This window comes from Amblyomma maculatum, chromosome 4 (genome assembly GCF_055883805.1).
Source record: "Amblyomma maculatum isolate TAMU_Amacu chromosome 4, ASM5588380v1, whole genome shotgun sequence".
In the NCBI taxonomy this organism is placed as follows: Eukaryota; Metazoa; Arthropoda; class Arachnida; order Ixodida; family Ixodidae; genus Amblyomma; species Amblyomma maculatum.
This window is the reverse complement of record NC_139347.1, coordinates 51,002,529-51,027,517: the sequence shown is the minus strand read 5'-3', so window position 1 is coordinate 51,027,517 and position 24,989 is coordinate 51,002,529. Positions and strand designations below refer to the sequence as shown.

General features: G+C 44.8%; 2 protein-coding genes across 3 annotated transcripts; one reads left to right on the top strand and one right to left on the bottom strand.

Moving 5' to 3' along the window:
* On the bottom strand, positions 1-2,880 carry Tim9b (Translocase of inner membrane 9b). The gene is made up of 3 exons (XM_084601393.1): positions 2,739-2,880; positions 2,463-2,558; positions 1-318 (listed from the first exon to the last, which is right to left on the bottom strand). Exons 1-3 carry the CDS (start codon positions 2,763-2,765, stop codon positions 166-168), a joined length of 276 nt encoding a protein of 91 aa, XP_084457519.1. The 5' UTR covers positions 2,766-2,880; the 3' UTR covers positions 1-165.
* A 126-nt stretch (positions 2,881-3,006) lies between these two features.
* LOC146190979 (E3 ubiquitin-protein ligase RNF14-like) lies at positions 3,007-22,943 on the top strand. 2 transcript variants are annotated; one of them, XM_084601389.1, is made up of 9 exons: positions 3,007-3,302; positions 3,447-3,629; positions 9,842-9,969; positions 11,273-11,447; positions 13,002-13,109; positions 17,124-17,350; positions 18,504-18,732; positions 19,282-19,454; positions 22,557-22,943. In XM_084601389.1, the coding sequence occupies exons 2-9, from the start codon at positions 3,458-3,460 to the stop codon at positions 22,752-22,754; spliced, it is 1,410 nt and encodes a 469-aa protein (XP_084457515.1). In that variant the 5' UTR covers positions 3,007-3,302; positions 3,447-3,457; the 3' UTR covers positions 22,755-22,943. The 2 variants fall into 2 exon arrangements, with proteins under 2 accessions (XP_084457515.1, XP_084457516.1); XM_084601390.1 differs by lacking the exon at positions 19,282-19,454.
* Positions 22,944-24,989: the final 2,046 nt, after the last annotated feature.

The window sequence follows — 24,989 nt, the reverse complement described above, 5'->3', positions numbered from 1 at the left end:
CAAGACTACACAATAGCCTTTATTTACATGACCCATCACACGCTGTATTAAGCCAGCAATGGAAGCGCGACCACTTATCGCCACGTACGACATTGCCAACTCATATGTACACACACAAAATGTACACTGCAGTGCACACTGCTAAAGCCAGAACACTCATCAGCACTAACTTTGCCCTTCTACACTTTGCTGTGCATTAAGCTGCTGCTGAGCTTCTATGGAACGCTTCATCATTTCTGGCTGAACCTCCATGTAGATGGCCATCATTCGGTGGTTGACACTTACTGCCTTGCCTGCACAGAGGTCTACACACTTGCTCTGAAATGGAGACAGACGTTATTGCAACACCACACAAACTTCAATTTTAAAAGGCATACACTTTGCAGAGTGGAAGAGCAATCCTTTTTGTTTATTCTTCTGAAGAAATCAGGCTATAGCAGGGCTTCGTTATGAATAAGCTAAAGTTTGTCAACCTTTTCTGCTGCTGGTTCAAGAATAAAATCATTGTATTTTGTTCCTCAACAAGTTACAATACTCTTCCCTACTTTGTTGTTGAACAAGGTAGGGAGGACAGTTGTAATTTGTTGAAGAACAGAATAAAATGATTTTATTCTCTAACTGGCAGCAAAAGAGATTGATGAACAAACTTTAGCTCATTCATACAAAACCCTGCTACAGTCTGAAAGTTGAAGAGATGTTGAAAAGTAGGACGGAAAGCAGAAAAGCAGCAGTTCCCCCACATCCATCTATTACAAGTGTTTGGACGGTGTGCTGTTGCCCTACTCACAGCCAGTAATATCCAATCTGAGCACACTTATTTACTCCATGCCTTAACACAACCCGGTTCGATAAATGAGCTCAAATGAAAATTTTAGACCCAGGGTCAAAGTTGTCATTCTGTGTTCCACCTTGAACAGGCATATTGGCAGTGCTTAAAAGCAGAGCAATCAGGTGAAGTTCAGGTCTGTTTCAAGAAACACTGCATACAGAATGCTGCATGCCAGATGTATGCTATCCATGAACATTCCACTTTCATGACTTTTCTGCATCAATCGTGCTCTAGTTTTAATTAGAGAACTCATCTCTGAAGAGCACTTTATTCAGCATTTCATCAACATACTGCAAGTGTGATGCTGACTTTAGGAGAACAAGCATGCTCGAAAAAGAAAAAAAAAAAGGCTGTAACAAACTGCTTTGAGCCCTGCCAGTGGCGATATGTATTGAGTATGCAGGATCATGTGTAAGTGCCTTATTTATTATCTTGAATGAAAAAAAGGACCTTTACTGCTCACAAAATGTGGACAGTTTAGTGCCTACCCGCTGTGCTATTGAATTTCTTTTCATTGCACTTGTACCTCGATGGTAATAAAAACAGTTCAAAGTCCGTAATACGATCATAGATAACTCTAGTGTTTTTTTGTTTTTTTTACACTACTCTGGTATAAACGCAATAAAAACAAATGCGAACAGGGAGCAGTAGACACTACCTCTTTTGCATTTCCTTTTATTGCCCATGTACAGCTGTGAGCATACTTAACACGAATGCTCGAGAGCGTGGCCTGGACGGATATTTGCATGGCTCAGCGCTAGCCGCCAGGCCTGGATTCATGCTGCACGATACGTGTGGGGTCGGTTTGCTGGTGCCATTTAGCCACTTTGGCAAGCTGTTGGACCCACTGGCCGGTGCTGAACGGCTGTTAAATCCGTTTAGGCCACGCGCTCGTGCATTCGTGTTAAGCATGCTGACGGCCGTACTACATGTAACCTTTAAGGTTGACACATTTGTTGGCATTTTCCAACACATTGTGTGCTTCAATACTGTGTGTAGCTAACAGGACAACATACTCATACCGAAAACATGAAACGCCACAATTCCTTTCACAAACTCAAAGCTCAACGAATGACAAGTGAGCAAAAAAAAAAAAAAAAAAAGTTGGGCATCGTGTTATTTGTTTATCAGGCACATTACAAAACTACTGCGAGTACCTCTGCGTGGTATACCTCTGCACGGTAACTCTGCACAGTACCTCTCCATAGTGCCTCACACAAAAAAGTGAATATAGACATCATTTGCATACAAAAAAGAAAAAGCTTCTAGTAAATGGCCCATTAGGGCTGCTTCCGCATGGATTAAATTGTAATTGAATTGGAACAGTATACACGGAAAAGCATGCACATGGTTCTGAAGTAACCGAGGTTTGCTTCAAAGAGTGCATTTGGAACCTCACTTTGATCCACCTGCAAAGTTTGCTGCTACCACCGTGGCTTGCTTGTGACAGCTAACAAGCAACGCCATAATCTTTTCTTTTTTTTTAATTTCAAGTAGCGCGACATGTGATTAATAGTTCAGTCTCTCAAGTAATAACGCCTTCAACCCTGTAAACGCCGTTTAAAGTGCATGGGTTAACCTACGAAGAGCAGACGCAAACCGTGGGCGGCGAATGCATATTACTAACACCAACCTCATCTGGAGTCAAGTCTCGATAGTTTAGATTGTTCACACAGTGTCGGAAACATGTTTCCGTCATCCTGTTGTATATCAAAAGGAAGTCCCGGAACTGAAAAAGAAGAAACCAAACGTTTGTTAAAGCATGGGCCTTCAGTGCGCGTTGATCTCAGTTTCGCTACTAAAAGCTTTAAGATATTACTCCGATGTTCCGAGGAAGGTATGACAGCTAAAGAAACTCTTGAAGAGGTTGAAAGAGCAAAGACCAAGCATAATTTCACTCAGAACATACATTCCTAATTGCTGCATCTTCCGCCATGAGGTAGCAAAGTGTTGGAAAATGTTTTGAACGTGACCGGCCAAGGCCCTGACCGGCTGCTTCCGAACAGCAGTAACAGCAGTTACGAAACTTCGATGGCTTACTTCTGAAATAGTCTGAAGTTAATATTGTTCATTTACGGGCTAAAAATTATTATTAGTTGTTGTTGTTGTCGAATGCTGAACGCAGGTAATGTTATCTACCTTTTCTCTTTTGGGAAAGACGCAGCCATTTAGAGAAGGAGAGCGAGGAGGGAGAGACAACATGGCCGAACAGACGCGTGCGAGAACTCCGTGCGAAGTTGACATTCGCGAATGACCAGTTTCTAGTGGGCGCCAGCGCTTTTGTCTCTGTGATTATCGCCAGTTTTACGAGTTCTTAGTCGCTCGCTGCACGCTGATGCTATTGTGTCGACGCGTTTTCTTTAGTGTTCTGTCTACTCCTTCGCACGATGTCCGTACTGGGTCTTTGAATAGACGCAGGGAGCAGACGTCTGACCGCGTCGCAGATGGTCTTGCCTTACTACAAGTGTTCTGAGTGAGTTGAGAACTGTTTTGCACAAGCATAGCTTCCCATGGCACTGAAGGCTGCCGTGGGTATGCCTTACAAGTGTTGTCAATCCTCATCTTGCGCAGTGCGTATTCACTTTGCATCGGTTTCACGTGTGTTCCGACTTTGTAGCGTTCGCTGGCATGGCAAACGAAGAGGAAAAGGAGAACGAGCTGTTGGTTCTGGAAAGCATCTACGACTCTTCGGTCCTTGAAGTGAAAAGAAAGCCGGGCCGGTACCCTGAAGGACACTTCCTGGCCCGCGTTGAAGTCCCCAAGCCGTTCTGTGTGCTTGTACCACGAGTGAATGCCCCAGGTGCGCGCATATTGAGCTTAACTGCTGCCTCGTTTTTGTAACACAAAAGAAACGTGCACTTGTACCGTGCCTAAATAGTCACATTAAGCTAACTACAGTCCTCGCTTGTCAGCGAAATAGCCGTTTCACACGACTGGGCTTGGTATATGGGCTCTTTGCATTTCAAAACTCTGGCAAGTCGCTTTTATCACTTGCTCAACGTACTGAAATAGTGAACTTGTCTTTCATGGTGTGTAGGGCTAGAATACGAGAGGCTAGTCCTAGGAGAACAAAATACAATGGTGCTGAATCATGGAACTGAGATAATAGCTAGCTGTACGAGAAATGACGCATTTTCTTGTGCTTGACTTCACATACTATAGGCGTCAAATGAAATGTGAGCAGCAGAGCACATTGAAAATAGTCCATCTTAGCAGCTTGCCAGTCGTCATCAAGCATAGGCATGCTCATCCAGTTTTCGATAGTTTTGCTTTTCCGTTACGTCCATTTTTTCGTTTTGCCACTGGAGTGCCACATCGATTCTGTCTAGTGATGGTGACTTGAGCACCTCGGTTTACGGCATTGCAGCCAGACGCTGATAACACTGCGATAATGGAAGTGAAATCAAACCGCTGTATGCCAGCGAGCGAAGAGCTCTTGCTTCATCCATACTTGCCACAACACTTACCCAGTGTAACCGCCATGTGCAAGTCCCCATCTCTAGAAAGAATGTCGCCCTCCAGGGGGAAAACGATAAATTAAACGCATAAGGAAACAAGCAAAACTATCACAAACTGGATGATTATGTCTATCTTTGATGATGACAGGCAGGCTGCATGAGAAGGATCGTTTTCCACGCGCTTTGCTGTTTGTATTTCATTTGACGACGATAGTAGTACACCCTGCCAATTCTTTAACAGTACTGCATGACCGTCGACTGCCCGCTGCAGCGGAGCCAAGCTGAAGCAAACTGAAAATTAGAAGGAAAAAGTGGGGGGGGGGGGGGGGGGGGGGTAATCATGCTACCTGAACGAGTGCAGTCTATTTGCCTCTTCTGCTTTGTCAGAAGCAGCCTCTCTAATAAGTTTCATTCAGTTCTGAGAGTGCTTGTTCTACCTGATCTGCGCTTGTGGCTTTGATTGGGCAGACTTCTAAGATTCCAAGAACTACACACATTGTTGTGCATGCTAATTTGCTTATTGCAAATATGTGTTCTTCGTTACAGATATTATCCATGCTATATGCAGCGGAAAAAGAGGCAGTGGTAGCTTATTGGCAAAACGAAGAGGCGTCCGTGTGCTGTGTGATGTCAACATGCGTTAAAGATCCCCAGGTGGTCGAAATTACTCTGTAGCCCTCCGCTACGGCTCCTCTTTCTCTTTCCACTTTCACTCCCACCTTCCTCCCGTAACTTTTCAGGTGTCCACAGAAACAAGTATGACAGATACTGCGCCTTTCCCTTCCTGTGAACCAGTTGTTATTATTGGGGCACCGATGCCTACCAGCCGATTGCAGCAGGGACTGCTTCGCTTTTATCAGAACAGCCTAGCAGACAAGGCTCGCTACATCAGCATGAATTGTAGACATGCCCTTGCCGTTGCTTGCTTTGTCATCTCCTGCGTCTTCTGGCGCAGCAGCGCCAGGCAATCATCAGACACGCGGTACTGTTTAAGAATTGGCCGACTACTTGTTTCTTGGCTCAATGCTGAGATTGTTGTTGCAGTCATTTAGGTTTATAATTTATAATGCATATGCACCCCAAGACCTCTGTTCTCCTCCTCAAGACTATTTTTGCCCTGTAAACTTTGTACCTGATACCGAACTGCACTCTACTTGGCGAATGGCATCTTCGATAAACTTGGACCTTAGTTGCTGTGCACAAGTGCAGTTGTTGAAGATAGTGCACCAATGCTAATCAGTATCTTTTTTATTGAAAATGATACATGTAATTGCATGGCTTGCACGAGGGCTGCCATGAAGCTCGGAAAGTCATCGGCCCCTCATACTCTAAAGTTCGTGGAAAAACAGTGTGCATAGATTTTGCAAAGAAAGGAATACAACTGGGGCACACACAGTCATAGTCATGTGATTAAACTTCATATTGCAGCATTGGATGTGGACAAATGATTTGAGTAACGAATGCCAAAGCATGAAAGTCTCCAACCAAACAGGCAGGATAGAATTGGCAGAGGTGTCAAAGCTAATCTCTAAGCGTAAGTGCCCAACATATGGAAGTATGATGTGGAGAGAATCAAGCATGCTATCAAGAATGGTGGTAGCGTGAAAGTGGTGAAGAGGAAACTATGTAGGAAGCAATCAAATGTATGCACTAAAGTATAACATGAGCAATATCATTACTAATATGGATCGGATAGTTAAATTGGCTGAAGAGTTCTGTACTGATCTGTACAGTAGTCATAGTAATCGGGAAGAGAATGAAATTGGCAGCAGTGAAGAGTAATCGGACAAAGTTGAGAAAGCTTTGGAAGCTATGAAGAGGGAAAAGCAGCTCGGGAGGACTAGTGACTGCAGATTGGTTGAATTCCTCATGACCGCAAAAGCACCGAAATCTTGGAAGCATGCTAACGTTATCCTAATCCTTAGGAAAGGGGCGCTAAGGACTTGGAATTTGAATTACAGACCACTCAGCTTACTGTCCATGGCATACAAGGTGTTTACTAAGGCAGTTGGTGCGCCCGTGTGCTGTACGATGTCAGTGCATGTTAAAGAACCCCAGGTGATCGAAATTTCCGAAGTTCTCCACTACAGCGTCTCTCATAGCCTGAGTTGCTTTGGGCCGTTATACCCCACAAACCAAACCAAGGTAATGCATGGCTAGCATGTGACGTCACCTCCACCTGCGCCGGCACTTCGGAACCATGTTAGAGCACCGGGTGCATTCAATTTTCTAGTCACTGGCTACTTGCTGACAGCTCTTGGCTTCCGCTCTGACAGGAAGCAGCGTGAAGATCGTATGACTGCAAGTTCCCTTCATTGTTTTCTTTTAGCCGCTCTTAGCAGATAATGCCAACCATCAGTCACCACGACTCGTGTTATTTCGCAGTGACGTCACGCACACATTTATCTTTTGCCGTACGTGTAATATTAAAGATAGGTAACAGAGACGCGAATCAATCGGTGTTTTTTTGTGAACAAAGCGTGACGCACCTAAATGGGAAGCGTTTTGCAGACCTCAGTTTGGCAATGCTTGCTTGCTTTTGCTGCTCACGAAGTTCTTCCAAGGGCCCAGCTCACAGTGCTTGAAAGCAGGTGAAAGCGTTTGCAAAAGCATTTACAACGAGCGTTAGCTGCTCAAGCACAAAATGTATCGCTTGCGACACTTTCAATCATGCATGCTGAAAAGGTTGCGATACAGGTTAAAAAACTTCTGGACAGCACGAACAAACAATCCATGCTCCGGGCTCTCGATGCTTCCATGTGTAGTGAAATTCAAGACAAGAAAGGGAAGACGCAAGATTCAAATTTTTTATAGCTGCTTAGAGAGATTGTGCCATTGTTTAAAGCACAATATTGTAGGCAGGAACACGAAGAGTACTCATCATGTGCTCGGAATCGGACTCAAAGTGGCCACTGGCCCAGGAGCTTTACTCTTGGGCTGCCCGAGGAAAATTGAATGCCAGACAGCTGTCAGTGGGCAGTCACGGACAGTCTGGGACTAATAATTGAATGTACCCACCGTGTGAGAGCGGGACCCCGTGCGCGCCGCCTGTGCAGTGTTTGCATGTTTGTAGTGTTCGTTTTTCGTTATGCTTTCAGAGGAATGTCACCGTTTCTTGTGAAAAATGCCGCCTGTTTACAGTAAGCCTTCTACTAGCCATATTGTGCGGTACTGATCGGGCCGGCATGTGCACGGTATCAGTGGACCCATACGCATTGCGACCGGCGCGGATGCGACGATGGATCTCAGCGCTTTCCATGTCCCATGGAGGCATTGTGAACTGCTTGGTGTTCTCAAGCTTCATGACACTGGAGAAAATAAAAGCTTATGAATCGCTTGAATCCCACAACTATTTAGAAAGTGACTGGGCGAAAACTCTTTTGGCGGAGCGCCTGCACGGAGAAAAAGTGCTGCTGCTGGGAGAGGTAAGCTGGCTCCCTCGTTTTGATCTCTTATTTACGTAAAATGTTCAGAGGCAATTCCTGGTTACTTAGTCGGCGATGCATACGTGCAATATTGATGTGCCGTGCAGATAAGTCAGCTGAATCACTCTAGGTAATCGCGCTAGCTGTGTTCATGTGTCATGCCTCAGATCTCATAATTTTCAAACAAGATAGCCATTTTCATGAGTGTTTTATGACTTAAAGGATGCATGGTGTGTCTTCGCTGTGATTTTTTGTTTGCATGTCTGTGCACTGTGTACAGGATGTGTACTTTAATCTCCATTTTTTCCTCATTTTCTTTGCAGGTGAACCACTCACAAACGTTCGGTGAACAACCACTGAAAGCATGGATACTGTACAAAGACAATGGTGCCATACTGACTGCACATTGTATCTGCATGGCCGCCGTGGGAGAAGCTTGTTCTCGTGTTGGTGCCTGTTGGTTTGCTGTTGACACAGGTGTAAGGATGAGGGGCTTTACCTGCACTCAGAAAGACATTTGACCCCCTACCTACGTGGAAAAAGCCCAGTTCGAAATATTGAAGGAGATTGATTTTTTATCTGCCAAAGAGAAAAAAAAAAACAACAGCTTGGAAGACCGAATTGAGAGCACCTCTACAAACGAAGTGACTAAACAGAGAGTGGACCAGCCTCACCAGCCAAGAGGAATGCTTGTGCAGTGCCTTTGAAAGAAGTAGTATTATACCTGCAATTTTTTTCTGTACTGCCCGGCCATTCTGCTGTGTTCAAAAAACCAGTGCCCACAGCCAGTACACGTTCGAAATTTTTACGTGGAGGATTCTTTAGCAGAAGGGCTCGACATGCTCCTTTACATAGCTAAACAATATCTAACCATATTTCATATCGCTGATGAAACAGTGAAAGTCATTGCATCTAAAACAAAAAACCAGAGCAATTCACCCGACTGGTACCTTTACCAAGCTAGTAGAGTGACTGCGTCGGTAATGAAAAACGTGTGCCGAACAGCTCTAGAGAATCCTATCCTGTCCTTGCTCAAATTAATATGCTATCTGGAAAAAAAAATCACTGAAGGTTCTTGCCACTGAATAGTGTTTAGAGCACGAGCAGGGTGCTCTTAAGACCTATGAAGACCAGTACAAGAAGCACAATTTTATGTGTTCCAAGTCCGGTCGCCATCTCAGTACCGCATATCCATTTGCTGGAGCAACGCCAGATGCATTAATCTCTTGTTCATGCTGTGGTAGAGGTGTCGCCAAAGTTAAATGCCTTCATTTGCTTCGGAATGCTTCATCATTCTCTGAAGCAGCCTTCAAAGCAGCACGAGTGAGTGCTCATTTTTTGGGCAAAAATGGGGAGGCTAACTTGGGGACCACATGGAGAGCTATGGAAAAGAAAATGATAGGTGTAACATTAAGAGCCAGGAAGTGTGCCAAATGGGTTGGGCGTTAATGAAGTTCTAGTAAAAATCAAGGGGAAAAAAATAGATATGGGCAGGTCATGTATTGGGAAGGCAAGAGCCTATGGTCCCTACGGGTGACAATCTGGATTCCAAGGAAAGGCAAAAGTAGCAGGGGTCTGCGGAAAGTTAGATGGGCGGGTGACATGAAGTGTGCAGGGATCAGATGGACACAGCTGGAGGGTTATGGGAGAGACCTTCCCCCAGCAATGGTTATAGTCAGGCTGATGGTGATTATGATTGTTAAACTGGTAATTCTCACTGGAAAGCCTTACTTCCATTCGTGTACTTCATATATATTAAATATGGCATATCAAGTGTGACATTTATAACTCTGAAATGGATGAGCACATGGCTAGCTAGGTTTGCTGTGCTATAGCATGTATCATGCTGACTTGGCAGCAGTACCAATAAAATCACTATTCAGAGAAGCAGTAATGTGTATGTTTTTGTTTGCCTGGTGTCCTTTGTTTGCAAGTTAAAGGTTCCAGTTGAGTTTATTCTTAACTCGCTTGTTTTTCTTTTCTTTTTATTGAATCTTGTTTTGCTTTCACTTTCACACATCTCAACAATCTTCAGGAGCACCATCCCCGCACACCACCCATCAGTATGCTTATGTAGCAGTGCTTGCGAACCGTGCATTTATCTTAGTTGGATGCCTTTTCTGTTGCAGATGAAATGCAGGAGATTCTTCTTGAGCACCTGCCTCCAGTTCAACTAGACTTCGCACTGCCGACAAATTATCCCTCCGAACGGGCACCTATGATCTGCCTGAGCTGTCCCTGGCTCACCTTGAATGAGGTGATACTCCTTCTCAGTGCTGGCATCTGTATTAGCACCATCATTTGCCATTCAACACGAGCCTATGCTTTTGCTGTGGTAAAGAGAGGGCAGGAAAATGGGATTCTTGATAACATGAAACAAAAGGGTTGAGGGGGAGCTTCAGTCTGATAGCCAACATTTCAACAAATGAATGTGCCTTTAAAGAGCATCCATACTGGTCATTTATGGTGTCCTAGCCATGATTGCTTATACTGCACTGTGGATGCACCCCATCGCTTTGACAATTCGGCTTGGAATAATCGACCTTCGCAAAATATGTGAATACCGAACAGCAGACCACGAGCGGTGAATGACAGATTTGCGCAGCCTACTGTGTGTGGCTCCGGATACGCTCGCCTGTGACACTTTGTAAACAGAAGAAAGCACAAGACTTGCACAAAAGCAAACCAAGCGTTGTGGGTAAGAAACGGGCACATGAAGCCGAAGCGCCAGACACAACACTAGTCCCGTTTGAGAAACTATAGCTGACTGACGCGATGTTCTGTAGCTGGTAGCAGACAGGAGTGAATACTCCTGGGGAAAAACACAAGATAAGCAAGCAGCTCACTTTTGGGCCTTTTACTACAACCTAACTTATGCGATTAAATTATTACCTCCCGAGAAGAGCTGAACATCTGCAAGTGGCTTCCCACTAACCTCGTATCGGGATCCCATCCAGAAAAAAAAAAAACTACCAGGGCACTTAAGTCTCCTTATGCACTTCTAATGCGTACCATTATGTTGTACGGTTTTGCTACCATTGCCTGTTTTTTTTTTTTTTTTTTTAACTCAGTTAGATAAACGTTAGCTTGATGAATGCGCAGCTTTATCAGTTTGACATGGTGTTGGCATGGTTTAGAATTTGATTTTGGATTCTACTGGTCAAGGCCTTTTCAATGATATGTAACTTAATGTTGTAGCCTAAAGTTAATCAGATTTATAGTTAATCACAATACCTAATTAACGGTTATTAACTAAGGCCTACAGTTAGGGTTGCACAGTTGTACTCAATGTTCGCTATCCATTTTTAATAATGAACAACTAAATACAGTACTTCAAACCTGCAATTAGCACAGTGAAATTATACATGGCATAAGCTATCCATTGATATATTGATATAAAACGATGCTGTAGTGTGAAGTTCAACTTAGTTATAATTAAATAATTAACAAGGGTTAATACACAATTGGCTTAGGGAAATTGTACTCTGCTCCCATCTATCGCGCATCCACCAGCCATCTGATCTGCTGCTTTTTTCCCATTGTGTGCTGCTACTGCACAGCTCGAGATGCTGTGCCTAGCACTGGATGACTGCTGGCAGCAGGACCCATACGAGGTGGTGCTGTACCGCTGGATGACCCTGTTGGAGACGGAGGCAGCCAACATTCTTCAGTTGAAGTCCAGCCACAGCCTGGCACCTCTCTTCAAAGAGCTGATGTATCTCCGGACAAAGCCCAGTGAGGCATTGCCACTTTTTTTTTAGATGTGGCCCAGCGGCCTGTGTCACAAAATGTATCGGAGGTTATCAGACTGGGTTCCTTGAAGTATTTTTAGCTTCTCCAAGAGTATGAATTCATGCACTATCTTGGCACTTATTCAGTGTTTAGAGGAATCCCCCGAAGTGTAGTAGATTTGAAGTAGGGAAGCAGCTACTCATTTGCATCTACCCAAATGCAGCCGAATGGCTACAACAGAAGGCCATGCAGTTTCACACAAATTTTGTAGCTGAAAAAAAATCATCCTGGTCCAGGGTTCAAACCGGAGATCGCGGCCTTTTTGAGCACACCTGTTCCGACAAAGGTTTTGGGAGGAAGGATTGTACCGGTCCCCTAAACACCGGACTGATACATCTCCACTTTGTGTTGTTGGTCAGTTCGCTCTTGCTGTTCTGCTTTGATAGCCTTCCTGGTTGGATCAGTTTGAGAGACTTCCCTGGATAGGCGGCAGTTCTTGATTCAAACCCTAGACCAGGACGAATTATTCTTAAACTGTGCAAAGTTTTCATGAAAGCTGTATTAGCAATTTTCAGAAAATGGATGCCATGCTGTGATGGCACTGCAAGCTAGTTTGCGAAGATTGGCAGTGCACAGAACCATATTGGGAGGGCTTTATCAGTGCATTCAGATGTTTTCATAGTTTCCTTATGAAAACATTGTCAATTTTTATGCCACTGACCCCAGACTGGGACCATGCTGTGATCCAATAGACGGAGCACTCGCTGAGCACGTTCGTGCTATGTGCTTCTAGTGCTACGTTTGGATGTTTTCCAGGGAGCGTATTGATCGTATAATTTAAGTTTTCTTTTTGCCTTGGCCACTGTGTCTGTCCAGGGATGAGAATGAAAAAAGTGCTTGTTAAGGCGACGCCTTACTTGGCTATGTTTGCGAAAACGTGGAAGTAGAATGTAACTTGTGATATGGCGTCACACTAAGATCAGACTGGTAGCCATGAATGAGTATGTAATGACAAAGTGGTATATAAATGTCATGCATAGTCATGTCATGTGAGTCATTATAGTTTAGTCATAGTCACTTGTCATGAGTCAGTCAGATAGGAGATCTAATGGAGTCCATGACTTGTTTAAGTCAATCAAAGTCATGTCCATGACTAATGTCTCCATGACTCAAGAAAAAGTGCTGAATCATGACACCGAAAAGTCTTGAGTCATGACACTGTAGAAGCTACTAAAGAGCAGCCAATGCACATGCTTTCGCTTTTCTTCAGTGGAGGTCTCTGCAGCAGTGCTCTCAAAGTTTTTCTTCTTATGGCCCATTTGCCAGCAAGTGAAGCTTGAGCGTCTGCTTTTGGGGCACTCATGGCTGCATGGGCCTTGCATAGCATCTGCTGGCCTTTCTTATTTTTTTTGCCACTCTATCGTTTTGCATTTAAATGGGGCAGTTGGCATCCTGCTCCAATGCACACTATCATTAGCCTGTGTACGAAGTGGCAGTAACTCGTGCTGGCTTCTTTTTGTACCATTAATTAAATTCTGTTTAATGTGGTCACCAAAGGGTTTGCCAGGCCGAAAAGGTGCTTCACGTACCGGGGTCGTGGACGCTATGATCTTCGCTGCTTCAAGGAAATGATGGATCCACAAAGCGTGGTCACACTTCTCACGGGTAAGTTTTTCTTAGTCTGTACACTTTTTTTTTCTGCAGCTGATTATTGTGGCTCAGGTGCATCTATACAGTCGAACCCGGTTATATCGAACCCAGATATATCGAATTTTGGTTATATCGAACTCACGGAATATCCCCTTGAAAATCCCATGTAAAAGTATAGGAAAGCCATGTCATATATCGAACTTAATTTCACCCGTCGTTTGATATATCGAACTCCGCACCACGCACTGGAAAGCGTGCCTTCCCCAAAGACGATCGCATCACCCTTGGCCGTTTGCCGCGTGCCGTTTTCAAGCCACGTGCGGAAGGAATGGGAGGGGACAGTTTGGCGACGGCTGGTCTGGGCAGTGCCGCGCCCATTCCCCAAAGGCGCGCGCATCTGCAGTTATCGTTTTCCGCGCGCCAACACACGACGTTTGAAGCCATGTGCGCGGGTGTGCCCATCCTTTTGCCAAGCTATCTCTCCTTCAGCACGCGCTACGCATGCGCCAAGCCAGCTCAGGCCGTTTTCAGACAGACGTCAACGCTTTCTCCAGCGAGCGTGTGTTCCGAACCCTCTGCGCGCGCGGCGGCATAGGTGGCTACGGTGCCTGCGGACATTAAAAAGCGGCAGCTCTCTCTCTCTCTTTTTTTTTTTTTTTTTGGCGAGTCATTCTTTCTTATTGTTGTGCTGTTCGAAGGTTAAGAAGTGGCAGTGTTTTTTTTTTTTTTTTTTTTTTTTTTTTTTTTTTTGCGGGAGTCTTTTATCCTTGCATGTATGAATCGACGAAAGCACGCGGTCAGCTGCTGCGATCATGACGCCTGCCCCAAGCGCGGCGTGATAAATCGAACCAGGCTTGTGCAATCAAGCCATCACGGGCACTCTGCCAAATTCGCTCCCCGCCACCGCAGGAGCTATCAAAAGATAAACGCGCACTGACGTTATCGCTGGGCAGCATCTTGGCACGCTGCCAAGGAATGAGCTGTGGATGAGACGACCGAAACGGACGGGCACGCGCTTCCGACATGCAGCGAAAACGCTCGCGATTTCTGCCACGGCGACACAGAAACCTTGTTCCTAGCTGCCGCGGTGGCTCGAGCGGCGAGAGGGACGCAGTTTCAACAAGTTGGAAATATTTTGCTCTGTCGCTGCCGCTCGTGGCTGAGATCGCTAGCGGGCCTTAACGCTTTTTTTTATTCTTTTTCCAAATTCTCGGGTGCAAAAGTGAAGGGTGGGTTCATTATGCGAGTGGGTTGATTACGCGACAAATACGGTATCGCTTTTTCGCATCGTAAGTGCCGTCACAAGCCGATTTCTGTATATCGAATTATCGATATATTGAACTATTTCGCAATCCCCTTCGAGTTCGATATATCCGGGTTCGACTGTATAGCATTGATTAGATTGGCGCAAAAAGCAGTTAAGAAGCAATGCACGCAAAACTTCTTGCTCTTGTGAAGTTGACAATAATGAAAAATAAAGAATAGAAATAGATGCAACCATTACTTTCCCAGTGATGAAATAGGCTTCTGCCAGTCAGTACCGTCCCTTGCTCACGGTTACATATACACAGTATAAACAATAGAACATTCAAGATTGGGTGATGGGCAGCTCAGCTGACAGGTGTATGAGAATATGCGAGACCGTCACACGCAGTCCTTTCGAATGAGACTGCAGAGGCACACTTGCTCTGGCCTGATATCTACCTTTCATGCATTTTGCTACTGCAGGATGCTCTTGTAAACCTCAAGAAAAAAATATCACCTGCTCAACCCCGCTGCTGATATTTTTCAAATGCTGGAGAGAGCAGAATTAGTTTTCCGAAAAAATGCTGTAAGCTCTATCGTCGACGAATCGCGTTGCATTTCCATGCGTATAGCAGCAACCTGCGCATACGTCTTTTCTTTTCTTGTAATAAAAAAATAAGAGAGAAGGACTATGGACGGAGTTCAGATGAATGGGCCTGAAAAAACTGCCGAAACCCGTTGGCATCGCAGTCATTTGCGATGAACACTTGTATGATGGAGTCTGCATTTGGGATGAAACCGAAGTAAAAAGGACATTTTTTTTTTTTTTTTTTTTTTTTCAAAAGATTTGCTTTGCGCGCACTATCAGGAAAGCCCTCTTCACAGAATAATAATAATAATAATAATAATTATTATTATTGATTCACAGGAAAGAAAAGGTGTAGTATCTGTCACACTTGTTCTGTGGACACCTGAACCACACCATAAGGGAAAGGAGAAAGGTGTGATAAGTGGAAAGCGAGAAAGAGGAGCCGTAGTGGAGGGCTATGAAGTTATTTCGACCACCTGGGAATCTTTAACGTGCACTGACATCGCACAGCACGCAGACGCCTCTCCGTTTTGCCTTCATTTAAACTCATCCGGTGGCGATCTTTTTCCAATCCGGGTAGTGCTCACCGAACGGCCCCATTGCATTTTAAGGATTGCAGTGAAGCATGCGGAACGGGTAACTGCTGTGAATACAAAAATTTGCTGTGTATTCAGTGATTTTCGAACTTTCGAAAATTTTGAATACAAATTGAATAACATACATATTCAATTCTTCTTTGAAATTTCGAATATTGTACACCTCTACTTATGGAAATGTATGACATGAAACCACTAATGTTACAACTTATAACACTGAGTAAAACAACACCTTTGCACCTCCCTCCCCTTCGAGGGTCCAGTAGCTGCATTCGGTGGATTCAAGCTCAAAAGGCTCCGGGTATAAACGACTACATAAAAGGACAGCATACCGAGTAAATCGCCTGCATAGCGTGAAGCATGCATGCAGCTGCAACAGGCGCCCGCCATATCAGGCAGATGGGTGAGTAATCGGGTGGGACGCTGATGCAGGGGAACGGGTGACATCACATCACAGCATTCAAGGACCAATAGTTTCATGCGTTGTCGCCAGATACATCAGTTCAAGAAAAAAAAAATGAGGAAAAAGTGGGCTCGGTACTTGCTTTATGTGAGAAATGATGCAATTTTAGTCAACTTAGGAGCTCCCGCTTTCATTCCAGTACAAAAATAAGACACCTAAAATTTGATGCAGCATCCTGTTAACTGCTCTGTGTTTCTGCCTCACCGAAGCCTTACCTAGTGGATTATCAAGATAGACTAGTCTATGTTATTTCTTCTGGCAACAGGCATGCAAATGATTATCGGGAAGTTAATGACAAAATTTATTAAGTTTTCAGTCTTATCTTGTGCTATCTTGTGAAGCAGCCTGCTTCAGATCGATATAGGAATCATATACCATTGCAAAGGTGGGTGTCAATGATACAGTCGAACATATCGTGAAGAAGTGCAAAGAAAATGTAAAAGATATATTTCAGTTTAAGGTGAAATAATAGCAGTTCCCCGTTGCAGTGACAAAGGAGGTCTGCCTTCAGCAAGGTCATGTCAGCTTCAAGGCATCATTACAGGGCTCACATGGAAGCCCAAAAGAATCAAAGAACAAGAACATGGCAGGCAGTCAATAAGCAGTTTTGTTGTTGAGGACAAGCTTGACAGTCTCTAGAAAAAGGGGAAGGTCATCTGGGAAGCTGTTAACGACCTGGTTGAATCGGCAGATGGCTGTACTGAAAAGAGGGAAGCAGCTATTGACCTCACTTTCCTGAGAAAACCAGCAAAGGTGAAAGCTGAAGAATTTTCAAATCTTAAGGAGATTGAGAAAAAGATTCAAGGGGTCTCGAGAGCTTTCCTTGGTACGTCATGGCAGACGCTCTGTATTGAGTGCAATAAATTTAATGCTTATTTCCTTCAGAATCCTTCTTTTTCTGAGAATTACGAAATACAGCCTCACGGTAACTCTTTGAAAGTCCTCTAGATAAGCTTTGAAAGTCCTTGAATACCCTTGAAATCTTTTTTCGCGGGAGCTTGTACAGATACTGGCTATGCAGTATCATGTACGAGGGAAACACGCCAATGTGGTTCCTACATGTGCAAAACAGAGTAGTGTTGATGCAGCTCCAGGCCAGAGACGTTCAAGCCAACTTTGGTGCTCGTTCCTTTCAGAGTTTAACATCCAGGAAAAGCGGCGCCTGTTCAACCTCCGGTGGATAACATGCCAGGTGTGCCTGACGTCCAAGCTTGGCTCAGAGTTTGAGCTGGTGCTGGGCTGCGACCATGCCTTCTGCCGCGAGTGCCTGCGTGAGCACTTTCGCATCCAGATTGAGAGCGGCTCAGCCAGCCAGCTTCGCTGCCCACAGGAGAAGTGCACTACACAAGTGCTGCCCACACAGGTACTGTCTGAATACAGCCTATGTACCTGCAGTTGAAGGTTCTTTTCAGGCATGAAATTACATTGTGAGCTGTCAGGGAAGAGGGCGAGGGGAAGGAATGAACTTTAATTTGTTTAGGGAATTGCATGGGTTGCGAACTGTCCCGAGCTCACTAAAAGGCTGTTGAGAGGCTGTCTTGTCTCCTGGCCACCTTTACTATCATTGGCCGAGTTGTTAAAACTCTGACCTATTGAGCCGGAGGACCTAGGTTCAAACCTGGCTATGGCAGCTATGTTTCAATGGAGGTGAAACAGTAAGCACCATTGTTTTGTGTGATCTTGATGCAAACTAAAGAACCCCAGATGTTGACTACGGCATCCCTAATAGCTAAGGCGCGTAACTTTCTGTTGCAGAAATTTTTTAATTCTGCTAACTGAGGACTAAGAATCTGCAGACTTCTGCAGGAGACATAATATAGTGCTTCAGAGGGTGCCTCATGCTTTATTTAGAATAGTGGCATGAATATAGCTTGATTTCTTCTTTCCTAAGCTTTCCAAGGTAGATAAAATGATTTTGCCACCAGGCTGGGAAAAGCCTGATATTTAGGGATATTGGGGCAGAGTGTACAGCGTACATATGCTAAGGGAAAGGTCGCTAGAACGTGGAAGGGAGGCAGTGTGGGCCTGTGAGAAAGATGAAGTGCTGGAAGAATCCAACGGAGTAGGAAAAAGTAAAGAACAGCAAACAGGCGCAGGACTGGATGGCTCAAAACACCAAGTAATAGTAGTAACGGATCGTGCAGCAATGTCCATCAAATAGCTGTGTTCCTCTCAGATGCAGGGAAAATAGGATTGTTGTGGACAGCACCATCGCTACTTACATAGACGGTAGAGCACTCTAATCAAGATTGACATTAAGAACTCTTCCACACAAACACATGTTCTACATGTGCCCGTGTGACCTGCAGTTGACACCAACAGATTGTGTCTGGTGCCGAGAGTAGGAATATACCAGCAGCCTGCATACGAGGACAAAGGAGCTTGATCTATAGCTGCCAGGACTTCTGCAAAGAAGGCATCCGAGGAGCACATCGGCGTAAAATAAATGGGCGTTGACAGCTCATTTCAGTGTCGTTTGGTTTGACAATTGATGGCTTGCATGACGTGCTATGTAGGTCAAGTCGCTGGTGGGCGATGCCCTGGGTGCACGCTATGAGGAGAGCCTGCTGAATGCCTACCTAGACTCTCAGGCTGACCTCACATACTGCCCGAGGCTGCAGTGCCAGCGACCAGTGGTGACAGACCCCGACCTTCCCATGGCTCAGTGTGCCAGCTGCTACTTTGTCTTCTGCCTCTACTGTCGCATGGTCTACCACGGTGTCCAGCCCTGCCGACTCAAACCGGGTCAGCCTTTTATTTATTTCCTGGGTTTTGAAAAAGGAAACCTTCTGATGAGCTGTTCTAGACAGCCTACAGTGGGCTCTGCAAAAGTAAAGCTCTGAACGAAAGATTTGTGCAGATGCTTAAGGTGTTCTTGTTCAACTCTCACTGTCACCAAAAAGGACTGGTTATCACTGTTTGAAGCGAGCGGTGGTGTAGTCTGGCCCGTGGGATCTGCATCAAATATTCCGTGTCGATATATGCAGTTTACTCGTTAAATCGACCGTGAAAGTAGCACTCTTATTTTGTGTTTCTAGTGTATAAAAGCTCCGCTTCTGTTAATAAGGGCCTTGTTCGACTGCTGCAGTCTGTTGATAAAGGCCAGCTTCATTTTGTCCTCAGTGTTGCTTGAAATCATTGTTATAGATTAAGCATGCTGTCTGCCGTTCTCTTGGGCTAGGAGCAGGAGTGTTGCTGCATTGACATACCGGGGCCATCAAGGAATGTCTGCAGCGCACTAGGTCCTTGTGGCTTGTAGCCCTGAGTGAAGTGCAGTGTTTGTGCAAAATGCAGGAGAGAAGAGGGCTATCCGTGATGAGTACCTTTCGGCGACACCAGCTGCGAAGCAGGCGATGGAAAAGCGCTATGGAAGGCGTACTTTGCAGCTTCTGGTGGACGAGTCACTTACACAAGACTGGATGCAAGAGAACAGCAAGAAGTGCCCACACTGTGCCATCTCTATCGAGGTCCGTGCACATTCTGTGCAGTTGCACGAGAGATCAAGTTGCGAGAGTTGCGATGAGATCACAGTTGTGATAAAATTTTCACCCTCATCCACGGTCTGCATAGATGCACAAGGGAGTAAACGTAGGACTTGTTTGTGTGGCAAGTGGTTCTGTCATCGGGTTTTTGCATTTGTGCCCGTCATTCTTTCTTGGCCCAGAGGTGTTCCTTTAAAACTAGTGGTGTGAAAATGTTCAAAATTTCGAATATGAGTTGAATATGTTTGTTTTTGATATTTGATTCTTATTCGGGTTCGAATAACTGGTGCATATTCGGAATTTTTCGAATACATGGTCCGTTTGATTCAGAACTGGTTCTCGGCACCAATTCTGAAGTAGTTCCGCTGGTGCCAGTCAGGTGCCGGTGAAGTGCAGTCCCAGTTCTGTGGTTCCGGTGCAGCGCCTCAGCAGCGCCGTACATTACTGGTGCGGCATTTTCAGTCGAGCCTTGTCGTCTGCCCGCTTGTTCCCATTGGCCGCGAGCTGTAAGTTCTCGCGGTGAGGCTATTTTCGTGCCTCGCAAGGCTACCGGCAACAACACCGTCGAAGTCATTTTTAAGGAATTTCTGGAGTCCTTCAAGGAACTCTGCGCCGTACTTCTTCACGGCAGCACAGTTATTACATCGAGGTTTAGACCGAGCACGGTCATCTAGTTCGGACAGACTGCAATTAACCAAGTTCCCGTACAACTGAAGCGCTGTTGCTAGATATTTCAGCTTTGAACTCGGGGGGGCTATTCAGATTGCCACAAGAGACCTTAGAGGAACTCGCCATTTGCACAGAAAATGAAGCCGGATCGGTCAATGACTGAAAACAATGTCCCCAAGTGGACTATCGATGTTTACAAGCATCTCATCGGCAGAGCGCGTCGTCTGCTAGCACCGTCAACATGTGCACCACTTTTCTGGAGGGTGCTCGATTCTTTGCACCAGAGAGGCACCACGACTGCACCAAAATCAATCGTGGACGGTGGTGCAGGGAACTGTGTGAATCGAGCGCTTTGGTGCAGCGCACCGTGAACTGGTTCCGGCGGTGCAGAGAACCATGGCTGAATCGAACACAGCTACAGTTAAACCCACTTATAACAATACCGCTTTGAACAATATGTCAGATGGAACAATGAACAACTGCGGCACCATCAGCTTTATCATGTATTCTATGGTAAAATAAACCATATACTATAGCAATGCTCTCATGGTAGATTATCGGTTACAACATTATGTCACTGAGCACCAACCCTAACGGAAGAAAGGACTCACAAATACAGTAAAACCTCAATAATTCGAACCTGCTAAATTCGAAATTCCAGATAATTCGAGGGATTTCTGCGGTCCCAAAATTCATAACGTAAATTTAGCCGCACTTATGCCACAGAAAACGGGGGGGGGGGGTATTGTTGTCGGCGCGCTTTTGTTGCCACGATTTGAAGCACATTTCTTGGCAGGGCGCCAAGATGCTGCTCACCGATGACATCAGAGCTCAGAGCGTATTTATCTCTTAGTGTTAACCCCTGCGGTGGGCGCGTGAACGGGGAAGAGTGGGGGAGGGGACTTGACTGAGTGCCAGCACTCCTGACAGGAAGGCCTGCAGTGCGTTGCTCTGCTTGTCCGGTTATGCAGGCTTGTTGTTTTTCAGTATATTCGCTTTATCACGCCGCCACAGGGGCGGGCACGTCCCTTGCCACAAGATTATTGGAACGCGTGAAAGCAGCAATTGCCTTTTTGAGCAAACGACACTAAAAAGGCGGTGTCATGATCGCAGCAGCTGACCACGTGCTTATGAATGGATGGATGATGGGTGCTCGTCCAGCATGTGCTCGCAATGAAATATTTTGCCTGGGCCAGATTTTTTTGCGGTGTTAGGTTCATTTGAAAACCCAGTTAGTAATTCGAACATTTTTCTCGGTCCCAATGACTTTGAATTGACGAGGTTTTACTGTACTGTGACCGCACCGGCCAAACCACAACAGGAAGCACTAAGAATGATAAGTCCATATTGGGACTGCATTCGGGCTAAAAGCTTTCACTCGGATACTTGCATCACGTGGACGCCTTGCAAGAGAGATGTCTAAAAGATTGCCATGAGGCAGTTAAAGCTCAATGATTGCGGGTTTCTGCCTGGGAGTAGGTAGGAAGTGTGAGCCACTTTTCCCTCATTAAGCTTTCTCAAGTTTCTGATGTTTTCTTTGTTGTTGTTTTTTTGGCTTAACCCGGCTTAACAATTATCGGTTATAATCATTTTATTTTCATGGCACTTCAGTGTTGTTATAAGTGGGTTTGACTGTATTCGTATATTACCAAATGCTCTTTAAATTTTCGAATTCACTACAGTGTTTGACAGTGTGGACTGTGTAATAAAGTATCCTCAAAAGACGATGGGGCTGTTTTGGGAAGAGGGCCTTCCCGACAATGTGGGCAAAGCAAAGCGCTTGATGAAACCTGGTAAAAGCATGCATCATTCTCACTTTGACTTCATCTCAAATGCAGATATAACCGTCATGCGGGTGTTCATCAAAAAAAATTATTGTGATGCAAATGGTTTTCAGCAGTCTTTTCAGGCCTATTCAATAATTCGAGCTTTCAGTTAATTCAGACATTGTTTTCTGGTCTCTTGAAGACTGAATTAATCAGTTTACTGTATTCAGTAGCGATATGACAGCTCCACCCGGCATCGTGCAGATCTTTCCTGTAGAAAAACTGGTATGCAGAATCTTGTATAAAAATTATGCTGGTTACTTCAGTAGGATATACACTTCTATTCAATTCTGTTAAATTTTGTTTGCAAATACCACGTGAATTCTGAATTAAACAAGATGAACAGTGTTTGTATTTTTTTTTTATTGATCGGATATTCAATTCAGTATAATTTAGGCATTTATTTCCGATATTCTTATTCGATTGATGTTCAAAGTTTTGAATATTCACACGCCAGTTCATACTGTTGCAGTTATGAGCCCTTATAGTTATCTTCGCCATAATGCTTGCTGTTCTTTGCTTCCTTTCTTTCACAGATTAGCTCCACATTGTTTCTGATAGATGCCTTTGTTATGTAACCATACTTTTGCAGAAGCAAGATGGCTGCAACAAGATGACTTGCTGGCGCTGTGGCACATACTTTTGCTGGATCTGCTTGGTGGCTCTGAAGGCATCTGGAAACCCCTACCAGCATTTCAGTGATCCTAGGTCGAGCTGCTTTAACAAGCTCTTTGAAGGAGCAGAAGAGCTGGTTGATGATGATGACCATGAGTTTGGAGAGTTCTTGTGAGGGCCATGTCCCCCCCTTTCGATCCCGTCCAAGACTGTGCCTTGTGTGTGCATACAAAGGACACATGGCTGGGCCACTCGTGGGGACTCGAAAGTGCACTGTTTGACTGGACTTGGAGGTTTCGAACCACTGCATTCATTGGATAACAGCTGGAAAAAATGTTGACAATAAATTTTCTTTTCTTTGCTATTTGATAACTGAGAGGTGAATATGAATTGTGCAGAAATACTTCTATGATGGGTATACACTTTTGGCACCTAATGAAGCAAACTGTGGACTATATAGCATATACTAGTGCTACATGTACCTATTGGTTGATAAAAAACAAAACTATCTATGCAATACAGAACCAAGTGTTAAAACTTTCAGCCTTTGTTTCCTTATTTGATTTTGGTTGTTTCTTGTGGATTACAGAAAATGTTGCCGTAATATGTCTAGTAATGGTGGTGATGAAACATTATTGAAAGTCATCTCAAATGGGGCTGGGTGAGTGTGACATTGACCCAAGGCTTCCTGGCTATTAGAGATGGGATCGGGAAGAAGGGATCTAGGTATAAGTCGCCACAAGAAGGCCTAAGCTAGAGGAGCTTGTGAACCTCGGCTGCTTCCTCTGCCCAGCCAACAATCCCGACTAGGGAGTCAACGTCTGGAATGAGCTGCGTGATCTACCACCACTCCTCATTATTATCTGACACGGAGGTGCAACATCTGTGTATAGTGTGGTGTGCATGTTGATTTGAAGCAAGTGCCAGGTTACCTCTTTTTGTTTCTAATCTGTGGCCTGGAGGGATACGATACTTAGTCCAGAAAGCCTATTGTGTGTTTTGCATGGTGTGCAACTATGCTATCCCTAAGCTTAAGGGATATGTCGCTAGAGAGGAAGAGGTAAGTGCTGTTCAGATTCAAGAGCTGCGCTTGGCTTGCGAAACCATAGACTGTGGCGTGAGCTACCTTGTTTCCTTGCAGGGAGGCACATGCCAGTCTTCAAATAATCTAAGAGCAACAAATTTTAGCATTCGATGTAAGAATTCATTGGTGAGGAGGAGGTGCAGCCTTTCATAAATTTACATATTACTCGTTTTGTGCCACTGAGAATATATATTTTGTGCTCTGGTTGGTGAGGTGGGATGATGCTATGGCCAATACGATAGGCACCTCCTCTGCCACTAACGCTAATGTATGAATTAATGTGCAGTCTGTATGATGCCGAAGTGATCAACTACCACCAGGGTAAAAGCTGGTTGATGCCAATCGGTTGCTGTGTGATATTCTGAGGCATCAATGTAGAGACGTCTTTGTCATCAAGGAAGGGCCAAAGAAGGGCTTCGGCTTTGTGGTAGATCATAGCATGTTCTAGGGAATATGGTTAACCTGCATCTGTGCACCTTTGGTGTAAAAAGGCCATCACATTGACATTGAATGCTGACGGAAGAAAGGACCTCCCTTCATGTGAGGATTTATGATGGGCATTTTTGCTGAGCCTGGAGCCATGAGATGAGCTTCTGTGAGCTCGTTTAATGTATTGTGCATGCCAACATGCTAAGGGCCCCCTTGTTAAAAAGTTAGATCATGCAGTTGATTTTATCCCACTCTCCCATCTTGAACTTAAGGTAGGGGTAATATAGATAATTGGCTGATAATAAACGCCTGTATGCCCTTGTGTTTGTAATGTGGGAGAGGAAGTTGCATGTTCTGCTCTCCGAGTAAGCAGAGCGTCTGGACTCCTGGTATTGTTCCTTCAAATACTGCTTAATCTGAAGGATTTTCATTGTTGGTTTGTTGCCTGATGCCTGTCTAAAGAGCAAAAGCTCCAATTTTTCTAGGGCACATCCACAAGTGGGTTTCCACCATGTATGCGTAGATTGCAGTTTTGAGGTTCTGGTATTTGGGCCTCATTACCTATGGTAGTCCACAGGGCAAGCTTGTCCCTGTAGGTGTGTTCAATTTTGGGAATCTGGTTCAAAAGTGGTTTGTGTGTACAGTCATGGTTCTTTCTTGTTTATGTGATTCAAGTAAGCCCTCATTGTTAGGGGAAAAAGCAGCAAAGTTGTTCATAGGTGCATGAGAACAGAGTAATCAAAACAGTTCACAAGAGCACTGCATTTTAGGGGTTTGCTAAAGAGCATGACCATAGGAAAGTCCCAACTAAAAGCTGAATTGACCTCTTAACATGCAGTATGCATAATATGGGCACAACCAGAACACTGTCGAATCTCTCACTCCCACTCTCCTCCT